Source organism: Leuciscus leuciscus (genome assembly GCF_965113295.1).
Source record: "Leuciscus leuciscus genome assembly, chromosome: 1".
NCBI lineage: Eukaryota > Metazoa > Chordata > Actinopteri > Cypriniformes > Leuciscidae > Leuciscus > Leuciscus leuciscus.
Genome location: NC_138725.1, coordinates 76,719,240 through 76,730,808, shown reverse-complemented (window position 1 = coordinate 76,730,808; position 11,569 = coordinate 76,719,240). Strand labels below are relative to the sequence as shown.

The 11,569-nt window shown below is 38.0% G+C and overlaps 1 protein-coding gene across 1 annotated transcript in view; it reads left to right on the top strand.

The window, feature by feature from the left end:
- The first annotated feature begins 34 nt into the window (after positions 1–34).
- The window catches only part of bahcc1a (BAH domain and coiled-coil containing 1a), a 123,489-nt gene continuing 111,954 nt past the window's right edge, over positions 35–11,569 (top strand). Inside the window, exons 1-2 of the mRNA XM_082184553.1 lie at positions 35–228; positions 2,406–2,712. Of these exons, the coding sequence (XP_082040679.1) occupies positions 2,541–2,712 (172 nt within the window). The 5' untranslated portion in view covers positions 35–228; positions 2,406–2,540. The remainder of the gene's footprint in view (positions 229–2,405; positions 2,713–11,569) is intronic.

The following is an 11,569-nucleotide window of genomic DNA, read 5'->3' as shown; positions in this document are numbered from 1 at the left end:
TTTACTCTCCCGGAGTGGAGATTCTCGATCGGCACCGGACAGGAGAAAGAATCGGTGTTTGGAGACTCGATTCGCGACTTCAGCTGCTTCAACCGTACGAGGGGAACTAAGGACTAAACCACTGAAATATGCTTTCTAAAATTAAGGGACATCATTGACCTGCGTATTTTTTTTTTTCTTTATTTCTAATTAAAATTATTTATTGTTATGCGAGGATATAACAGACCAGTAAGTAACACATTTATTTGTATGTCATTGTGTCGCCTTACGAAAAATAAAATCTAAATTACTTAAAAAAATAAATAAGTAAAATAATCTTAACTAGCGAAACTGCACTAACAATTATTGTGCAACATAAAAAAGGGGAAATGAGAAAACCTATAAATAACTTCATAAATCTATGCATTAAATTACAGTGCTAAATACGCAACATTTACACATTGCAATTTAGGCATTTGTTTAGTAAGTAATTTTGCGAAATAAATTGTTTAAAATTAAAACATATAAGGCCGCAATACTCAATATTACCTAGTGATATTTTCATGAATTCTGTAACCACGTACAAATTAATAGGCTAACGCAACTCAAAATAGTTGTTTTGATATAGCAGTTTTTAATATTTCTAGAATCTACAAATGTAGCTACTATTTAATAGGCTATTGTTAAATTAGAAATAGCCTATATTCTCTAAAGAACATGCATCGCAGTCCGATCTGAAACATGACAAAGAATAATAATAAAAATGAAACGTGCATCATTTAGATTTCCAGGGATTTATTAATATTAGACTCAACTCGGTGTATTACTTCGCTGCTCAGTGCTTAATCATAATGAAAAATTTTTTTTGATGGATTTATGAGGAATATTTCAGTATGAGACCGAGCGGCTCGCGTGACTGCTGGTGCCCGAGGAAGCGCGTGCTTCTCCCGGCCGAATAACATTACCGAAACACACAAGCTATACATTAAAATAACATCTCTGTCTTTCGTGTGTGAGCCTCTGACTTCGACGAACACACGATAACCCAGTTAAATTATGTTTTTTTGGTCACTTTGACTAATAAAGACGTATTTTTTACGCATTTTACTTCGTGCATTGTCATGCACGAGACACAAACAAATGCTGTGTTTGCGTCGCGATTATGCAAATATTTAACAACATATCACGTTTCGGCTGTCGATACAAAGCTTTCAAGTCTTCAATGGCATGCAAATGCTGAGAGATTAAAACAAAGGTTGAATGTTGTGAGCTCGAAATGGACGGCTGGTGGTCAGTAATGGCTGACGGAGAGAGAGAGAGTCAGTCAGTCATTCAGTCACAGGGAGACAAAAGCTGAACAAGCCCTGTGTGTGTGTGTGTGTGTGTGTGTGTGTGTGTGCTTGGCCTGACACAACGCGAAACACTGCATTTATTTAAATTGTATATTTTCTGGAAAAGCAATAGTCTGTGTATGTCAATTAAATAAACCATTTCAATGATTCATTTATCGTGTGACATTCTGCATTAACGTGTGGTTATTCTAGCAGAGACAGGAGCACAAAAGAGCCTCGAGTGATGAAACGCGTTTAAAACAGATTCATATTTGTACAATATCAGCTGATTCTGATAGATTTAATTGCTCAAAATAAGAGCTCAAACAGATAAAAGAAAATTGCAGTTGTTTACATAGCCTATATGTGCACACACACACACACACTTAAAAAAAAAAAAAAAATCGGTTTCTTTTGCCATGGTATTTATTTAGTTTATAAATTGTTGCTTTTTATATTGCATGGTCCAACTAGCTATCCTAAAATAAAATATTGACATGCAATAAAATACAGTGTATAAAATAGCACAATTCATTTTTTTATTATTATTAAATTAATTAAACGCATTGAATGCAAATCGATTTTATTTTTAATTTGCACATATCTATAAAACACTATAGAAGATTTCATTCATGTGTGAATGATCTTCTAACCACAACAAAAGCAACAACAGAGTCGAGAGACATTATTCAAACGCTGGAAACAATATGATTGTCAAGCTTACATATTGTTTGTTTGCCATCATATGTGTATAAAACATGAATACACAATTTTAAAAGATATTTTTTTCTGTGTTTTAGGACAAGGCGAGTATATTTAATCACGCATCGGTCTCTCTCTATTACAGGCCTATTCAATCACTGCCATCTCTGGCCTTTTCACATCCATCCATTCATTCAATGGACGTGCATTCAAAACCCAACGCATTCTTCTTTATAAGCGAATGTAAATCACAATTAGCTCTCGATTTATACAGCAGTTTTCTTTAATATGTCGAATACTAATAGCATGAAGCAAATGCATATCAGCTGCTTTAGTGCTAGTGTGCCATACCGAGATTATAACAACGTCTCTCCTTTCTTTCTTTCTTTGTAGAAAAGATGATTGAGGACTTCAACCTGAGCAGGAGAGGCGAGCTTTCCGCGATCCCAAACGCACACGGATTACACTACACAGGTTTCATCTGATTTCCCCCTCGGTTTTTGGATTATATCTTCGGTTTAGCTAGTAATGGAGGGTCGTGATTTCTCTTCTCCGGCGCACCTCCTCTCGGAGCGGGCCACGCTCGTCCACCGCGCCGCCTCACGCGTCTCCTCCTCCGGCCACGGGGCTGTGCAACACCCGCCGCATTTCCCACCCGGGAAATATTACCCTTCACACTTACCCATGGCGGCGCATTCAGGTGTGTTGTGCTTATATCTCATTCTGGTGTTCAGGTGTTGTGTTTTATCTTTATTTTCCATGGAAAACAGCGATGATTTTGAAACGCACGATTGCTGAGAATAGTGTTTATGTTTATATATCAGGCCTGTGTGTTTGATTGATTATGTCTAGTAGTCTTTCTCATTGCTACGAAAAACCTCTATTGTAGCATAAAAAAAGACTTTAATCCAGATATCAGCTCAGAAATCCTCGATTTATTGATATTTATTGTCATTTTTGCTCTTTTCATGTGGTACAAAATAACCAATATACACCATTTGAAAACCATTGAATCGATTGTTTAGATTAAATACATGATCACTTCTTGTCTTTTTTTTCCGGTTGTTATGATCATATTCTTGCTTGGAGATTTAGACATAAGACAAAAAAAAATCATTGTGTTTATGAATAACAATAACACACCCATTGTGAACAACATCTCGGTTTAATATGAATTGTGACAGGCGACGGTTATGAGGATATATTGGGCATGTAACAGCTAATATTATCTGTAAGGTATTGCAAAATAAGTTTAAATGATATAAATTGTGCTTCAAATTAAGGTTTAAGAACAGAATGAACGTGGTATCTTTTAATATGAAAAAATTAATTGTAATTTGTGGTGCATTAATTTGTGAGTAGCCTATTAAGGAGGGTCTAATGTTTAATCTTAATAGCCTAGTTTAGATTATTATAATTTTTTACAGTAAACAGTTTTGCAATGTTACTGTATGAATGAGGAAAATACAGTCAGATACAGTTTTCTTAATAATTTGCTCCATTTCTGAACAAAGATCCACATGCTCTAAAATATGCATTCTTGCCCAATTGATCAATAAACGCACAAGTGATTCAACAACCGTAAAAATTGTACATTTTAATCAATTAACTGAAGAATGTGATTGTTTTTTGCATGGCTGCGGGCCTTGACGTTCTCAAGCACATGAATCCATTTAGTGTCTTAATTGCGTTTAGATTATTTTGGGAACAAACAGATTTACTGAACGCATGAAATGATTATGAATTTAGAAATGATTATTTTGACTGCTAAAATGCATTAGAATTTGATTGAAAAGAAAATGTTTGTACATATCCTGGTCCTTATATTAAATCGAAGTATCTACAATAACAAGGCATTGTTCCAGAAGTTTCCATACTCTCTGATATTTTGTGGTTGTAGAATAGAGGAGTCCATTTGGCCTTGGGGAACGAGTATTTAGGCTAATGTTAGCTAAAGATTGCAGGTGTGCTGTTAACCGGATATGACAGTGTCTTTTGGTGGTACAAGCCATAGCTTGCCGTGCCCTTAGCTGTCATCGCTGTTCAATGATTGAGACAGGTGAGGGATTGTACAGAGAGATAAAACTCACAGAGCTCAGAGTTTTATAGCTTTGTCTGGAATACTACGGCCTCCTGCTTGATTCATGCGGTGACGTTATTGTAGCTCCAACACTGTGACTGCACCTTTATTTCAGACCAGGTTGATGGTCAGCAATCGTTTTCACACTAGCATTAAAATGTTTAAAAGGATTTTTTTAACAAGTGATAAATTGGACAGGACGATATTTGATAGGGATGCACTGATATGAACATTTTGGCCGATACCGATATCCGATAATTCTTTATATTTGCAAGCCGATAACCGATATATTGGCCGATAAATCTAAATCCAATTTTGAGAGCCTGATTACAGAAACAAAAGTCTCACCATTAAAATCCATGTCCCAAACACACAATTATAATAACGTTCTCATTACAATTTTATGTAGCCGATATTACTGACTGTTGCACTGAACCGTATTTTAATTTTTTTAAGTGATTTCAATAATATTTCAAGCAATTCAAATCCATCATGTTGAACAGTGCGCATCTGAAGTGTCTCAGCTGGAGGAAATAATACATTATTTATCGCCTTTAATATATTGGACAAATTTTCTTATCGGACCGATAACGATAACATTAAAAATGAACATATATGGCCGATACTGATATGGCGGCCGATATATCGTGCATCCCTAATATTTGATATTTTGAAATGATCAGTGGATCGAAAACTGTGCTAATTTACACAAGTGGTCATTCTGGCTTATTAATGGATAATGCACATTTTTTTTTTTTTTTTTTATTATTACACTGAAATTTGGCAAACGAACAGATGCATTAATAGCTTTACAGTGTCTCAACCTACAACTGGCGTACCTATAGTCAGGGCTTATGTATAGTTAAGTCTGCATCTTCCAGAAATTATAACTAAATATTAAATAGCTAAACTATATTATATTAGTCCACCACTAATGCATAACTTAACAAATACCACATTTAATCAAGGCTAAGAACTCACTTAAGGACTTTTTTATCATATGTTAATTTAAAAAATCTTGCATAATATGACGTCTTTTTGGTTTCTATTGTATTTATATTACATTTGTATTGTTGTTTGAAAATTTTGCCATGAAAATAGCTTTGAATGCTGACATGGCACTAAATTAAACGATCTGAATCTGAATAATCAAGGCTAGGCTAAGAAAAGCAAACCATGGTTTCACGCTGGATGGTCACCAAACCCGCTTCTCTCTCTGGTCAAGCGAACGGGACCGGTCGATGGCGTCCCGAGGCGTGAAGGGGTGTCGTTGGATCCGCTCGCTCCCTCACGGCCTCGCATGAATACTTTACAAAGAACATGAATATTTCAGGGAACTGATGTAGAAATGCATTCAGACGCAGGTTGGGATCCCGGCTCAGTGAAAGAGCTTGTGTGTGTGGTGTCTTTCAGAGGCTTTATTATTCAGCTGCTGTTGGGAAACGCCGATGTTCCTCAAAGACTTACGAAATGTTGGGCACGTTTCTGAGAAAGCTCTCGATTTCACTTCTCCTCGACTCCATTATTTAGGTCGTTTCTGTTTTGGTTTGTTGCTTGTTCTTGGACTGAAGTTGCACTTTTTGCATTCCTAATGTTTTTAAAAGAACAGCATTTATCTGAAATGGAAAGCTTTTGTAACATTAAACATTAACGTTCAAAAGTTTGGGGTCAGTATGAATTTGTATTTTATTTTTTATTTTTGGGGGAAAGAAATGAAAGAAATCAGTACTTTTATTCATCAAGGATGAATTAAATTGATCAGAAGTGACAGTAAAGACATTTATAATGTTACAAAAGATTATATTTCAGATAAATGATGTTCTTTGAACTTTCTATTCATCAAAGAATCCTGAAAAAAAATAAAAATGTTTTCAACATTGATAATAATAATGAATGTTTCTTGAGCATCAAATCATCATATTAGTATGATTTCTGAAGGATCATGTGACACTGAAGACTGGAGTAATGATGCTGAAAATTCAGCTTTAAATCACAGGAATAAATTACACTTAAAAATATATTAAAATAGAAAAGTTATTTTAAATTGTCATAATATTTAACAATATAAAAAAAAAATTTATTTGTATTTAAATCAAAAACTTTTGACTGGTAGTTCGATTTAGTTCGAGTCTGTGTTTCCTGAAATCCAGCATCGCAAAGTTGCGTGGTTGGAACGACATCTATATGAAGTATAGTTTCTTGTTTGCATGACATCTGGAGTTAAAGGTGCTCTAAGCGATGTTGGGTGACGTCACTTCTTGTTGACGTTCAAATTATTGTCAAACGCTTTTCCGATGTAAATTCGGGATTTCGCGCATTCCTTCTCCTTTTCCCTATTCGTTGTTATTTGTTCATCGGAACGTCGTCTCTTTGGTCGGCCATATTTCACCATTTCTAACGTTAGTCGCTGTCGTTGTCTAGGACATCTCTCCTCTAGCTAACTTCCCTCTTCATGCTTCTCTCTCCTCCACCCCCCACACCCCCCTTCATGTGCACGCGCACTAACCCCCCACCCCCACCGCCAAATCATTCTTGTCTGTGATTGGCTGGAACACTGTTTGTTATGTTTCGTGGTCCAGGCTGGGCCAGTTTGTTTTTGTTGTCGTTTGTGTAGCCTGGGCTGTCTACAGAGACCGCGTTTCTTTACAGTGTGTTCAGGGGACAGGCAGGAGATGTTTGCTGTATGTGACAAATGTTTTGGCCTAAAAAACGTGTGACATCGCTTAGAGCACTTTTAATGAGCCTCATTTATGAAACAAATGTACGACACAAAACTGGGCGTACGGTCATTTCCACGCAAAAGTTGGCATTTATGAATATGGATCTGACTGGTGGCTACCATCAAATCTCCTGCCAGGTCTCAGCTTGTGTACGCACGTTTTTGAGTTAGCGTGAACTTTACTTAGCATAGTCAATCTGTTATGAGAGCATTTTGATCATTAAAGATAGACTATTTTCCTGACTGACAACCAAAGCTCATTAGTCGACCATTAACCGTTAAGATTAGAATGTCAAATTAAAATTAAGTTAGAATAGACGGGTGTCTGAGACCAATTAAAAATACCACAAATGTTTTTACAGGGGTTTAGCTTTACATGCGCAGATAGCAGCATAAACAAGAGAACATGAGGATTCACTCGTCGTCACGTTACGCACCCGTGAATGGAGAAAAACAGAATAAAATTAAGTATATAAACTGTAAATAGGACTACAATACACACATATATTTCACTTAAATGATTAACATGTTAACAAAAGAAAAAAACAGTGTGATGCTCGTTTTTGTGACTCTCTAACGCATTATATTTGTTTTCTTCGCTTTGGCAAGCTGTTTCGAACACCCAAAACAAACTCCAAACGAGCTTCATTTTGCCCTGTTTTTGTTAGAAATTACGTCACACCAGTTCGTTCTTCGATTTCGCTTGAAGTACATCCACACCACTCACATTTTCTTAAGAAACGGAAGAACTCTAGCAGTTTCTATTCTTTATGTGTCTTAATTGTAACAGTTTAAACTCTATATTATGGGCTTCCGCACTGGAGGAACCTTTTCATAGTTCCTAGAACTATTGGCGGGAGTACCCGGATGTCGGCGTGTTCGTGTTCGCACCGCAGGAACTAAGGAACGATTTTGGAGGAACTAATTGAGCTCCTACTTCAGAGTCGGTGTAACCCAGCACTATAGGAACTATCCGTGACGTTAGTGTTCGCTGATTGGCCGAATGTACGCGAAACACCAGCACTGCCATTTTTAAAACAGCTAACTGTTATATAAACACACAGATTATAGCCTATTTACTCCAGAAACTAACTCTACGCACATGTAAAACAGTGATAGATGAACCTCTTAGCCTTTACGCTGAGGAGAAAATCCAACGCAACTTTGAGGAGACCAAGAGAAACATGATTAGGTTATGTATTTCTGCTCATCAACCACACAATACAAGCTAATAACTTTTCATATACTTCTACTTTCTCTGTATAACAGTTCTATCTAATAACGTATTATCCAGGACTGTTAGACTGATCGTAAACTAATGAACATGGAGAATGCGCGTGGCTCTGGCGTTCTCAGCGCTGTCAAAATAAAAGTCACATCAACAAGCGTGTCTTACGTCACTTCAGAGTTCCTACTGGCGGTGCGAACACAACAGGAAAACGTTCCTGTGGGAACCATTAGTTCTCGGGGATCCACCCTGGAGGCTCGTTCCTACAACTATCCGGTGCGAAAGCCCCTCATGACTGCGGTTTGTGGCGTATTTGCATCATGGATCTTCTCTTGAAAAGTTTTAGATGATGGTTAGATTCAATTCTTTGTCTTTTGGCTTCAATTGGATGCAAATATAGCTGTTCTAAATACATTTTGAATAAAAAATGACATTATCTATAAACTAGATATTTTCCTCTACATCTCATCAAGCTGACCACTAAGGAGCAGCTATGTCTGGCGCTGAGCCAAAGATGGTGTTGTGTTGTGTTGTGTTGAGTTGTGTTGAGTTGTGTTGAGTTGTGTTGAGTTGTGTTGTGTTGTGTTGAGTTGTGTTGAGTTGAGTTGAGTTGAGTTGAGTTGAGTTGAGTTGATGTGTTGTGTGTTGTGTTGTGGGTTGGGTTGAGTTGTGTTGTGATGTGTTGTGTTGTGTTGTGTTGAGTTGAGTTGAGTTGAGTTGAGTTGAGTTGAGTTGATGTGTTGAGTTGATGTGTTGTGGGTTGTGTTGTGGGTTGTGGGTTGTGTTGTGTGTTGAGTTGAGTTGGGTTGTGTTGAGTTGTGTTGAGTTGAGTTGTGTTGAGTTGTGTTGAGTTGTGTTGAGTTGTGTTGAGTTGTGTTGAGTTGTGTTGAGTTGTGTTGAGTTGTGTTGAGTTGTGTTGAGTTGTGTTGAGTTGTGTTGGGTTGTGTTGGGTTGAGTTGTGTTGTTGAGTTGTGTTGTGTTGTGTTGTGTTGTTGAGTTGAGTTGTGTTGTGTTGTGTTGTGTTGTTGAGTTGAGTTGTGTTGTTGTGTTGTGTTGTGTTGTGTTGAGTTGTGTTGTGTTGTGTTGTTGTGTTGTGTTGTGTTGTTGAGTTGAGTTGGCTTCCTTCCTGCAACCCCCGACACACTCCCAGACCAGCTCCATTGTTTCTGATCACAGCTTTGTGTGTGTTTTACAGCATGTTGCTCAAAGATAAAACCCCCCTCCCTCATTCCCTCTTTTATTGTCTTGGAGGGGCAGAGCGTCTCTGTCTGTCCCCTAATTCTTACATCCGTCCTGGATATCCCAGCAACCCGGCTCTGTTTACAGGTTAACCCTGCTGACGTCTCCTACCCTCGCGTTTTACCTTCCAGAGGGGAATAAATAACTCTACGGGGAGGCTTTATTAAAGAGCTCATCGTGTGTGTGAATGAGGAAGGAGAGGGGGAATGGCGATGGGAAGGCAGGCACAGGTGTTCAGTGCGGTTGGGAATGTGTGTCTGGTGTTTATGGCAGGCCTGATGAAGGGGTTTGTCGGCTGATATGAGGTTTGGCTAGTCGTTAAGTCTCTCTCACTTCCAAACGATCTGAGATAGCAGTTTTAGGGCCCACATCAAGGGCTTCGCCGTTATTGTTAGAACCAGTTTCTATTCTTATCCCTGCTTTAGAAGCGTGACATTTCTACGTAATGCTCACGTTTATCAGAGTAGGCGTGTTCGACTCGAGGCTGCGCTGCACGCGAGCGATTCGAGAACGAGCGGATCTGAATGCTTTTGAATCATTCTTGCTGTACTTTGATGTCATGCACCAATCTTCAAGTCAAACACACCTCATGTCTTCGTATTAATCTTTCATCAAAATACACAATAACTACTACTTCTCTGAGTTAACCCATCTTACTAACTTCAACCTCTCCTGTCCAACCTGCAAAACCTTTCATGACCCAATCAGTTCTTGTTGTTTAACAGCTAAGGGTTGATGCGTTCCAAGAGGGTTTTATTGTTTTGTTTTGTGTGTGGCTGAGTGTGTGTGTGTGTGTGTGTGTGTGTGTGTGTGTTTGTTGAGGACTTGACTATAGAACGGACATGAAGATCGTCTCACGACTGGCTCTTCTGGACCCAACCTGAGTGAAACCCACACCCAACTTAAGGCCGTTCACACCAAGGATGAATAACTATAATAATAATCATAAAGTTTACACCACACCACTATGTTAATAATAACACTACAGAGGAATGATATCATTGGAATCATTTTCAGAACTACTTTTTTTTTTGTTTTTTTTTCAGCTGATGAACATTAAAGATATTGCGCTAAACTTTTGTGATATTTTCTAAATGTGACCCTGGACCACAAAACCAGTCACATGGGTAAATTTAGTGAAATTGAGATTTATAGATAAGCTTCCCATTGATGTGTGGTTTGTTAGGACAGGACAATATTTGGTCGAGATACAACTATTATGAAAATCTGGAATCTGAGGGCGCAACATTGAGAAAATCTCCTGTAAAGTTGTGCATTTATGTTGGCGATTGTGCTGCATTCACTCACAAAAATACATGTTTTATATATTTATGGTAGGAAATGTACAAAATATCTTCATGGAACATGATCTTTACTTAATATCCTCATGATTTTTGGCATAAAAGAAAAATCGATCATTTTGACCCGTATAATGTATTGTTGGCTATTGCCACAAATATACCCGTGCGACTCGTGACTGGTGACGTGATCCAGGGTCACAAATGTCGTTAAAAAACTATTGCGAAATGACGGGCGTTTCCACTAACCGATGTTATGCGACTATAACGTCATTAATAAGTCATTCCAGAAATGATGGTGACGGATGTTGGTAAACTTGCGTATATCCCCGCCACCGCATTAGCCATTATTGTTAGTGTAAGGAGACGTATGTGTGTTATCCAAGCATTAATGGAGAGGAAAGACCCGTAAACTTGTGAGAGGCTCATATGAGGAGTTTCTGGGTGTTTCTCCCTCATATCTGCTTCAAGATCTTGATAATTTGTTGCGTTTCTTTGTCGTTTAGAATCCATTATTCCCATGATTCTTTTGTCTTTTATGAGTTTAATGAAGAACTCTGTCTCGTCTTCTGTCCAAACACACCGCGTCATCTGTAAAGAACGATCGACTGTTTCGTACGTCAGCTGACCTGTAAATGCGCAAACACTGTTTCCATTGCAGTTTTTGCGAAATATTCCTTTTCCGAATAGCCTTAAAAAGCACCTCATGTGAACATAACTTTTTTACGACATATGGGAGTTTTTGCGGAATTGACGTGTTTCCATTGGCCGTATTTTCAATTCGCAATTTCAATTTGCGCAATTTGAAGGGTAATGGAAACGCGGTTATTGACAACTAATCAGAATCCTGCAAACTTTTAAGAGCTCGAGCAACAACAAAAAAAGGAAAGCGACCGACGGCAAAAATGCGGCACACGCATAAACACACCGATATGATGCACTGGTGTGGACACTCATATAGTTATCGTTATATTATCATTCTTGCTTTGACTC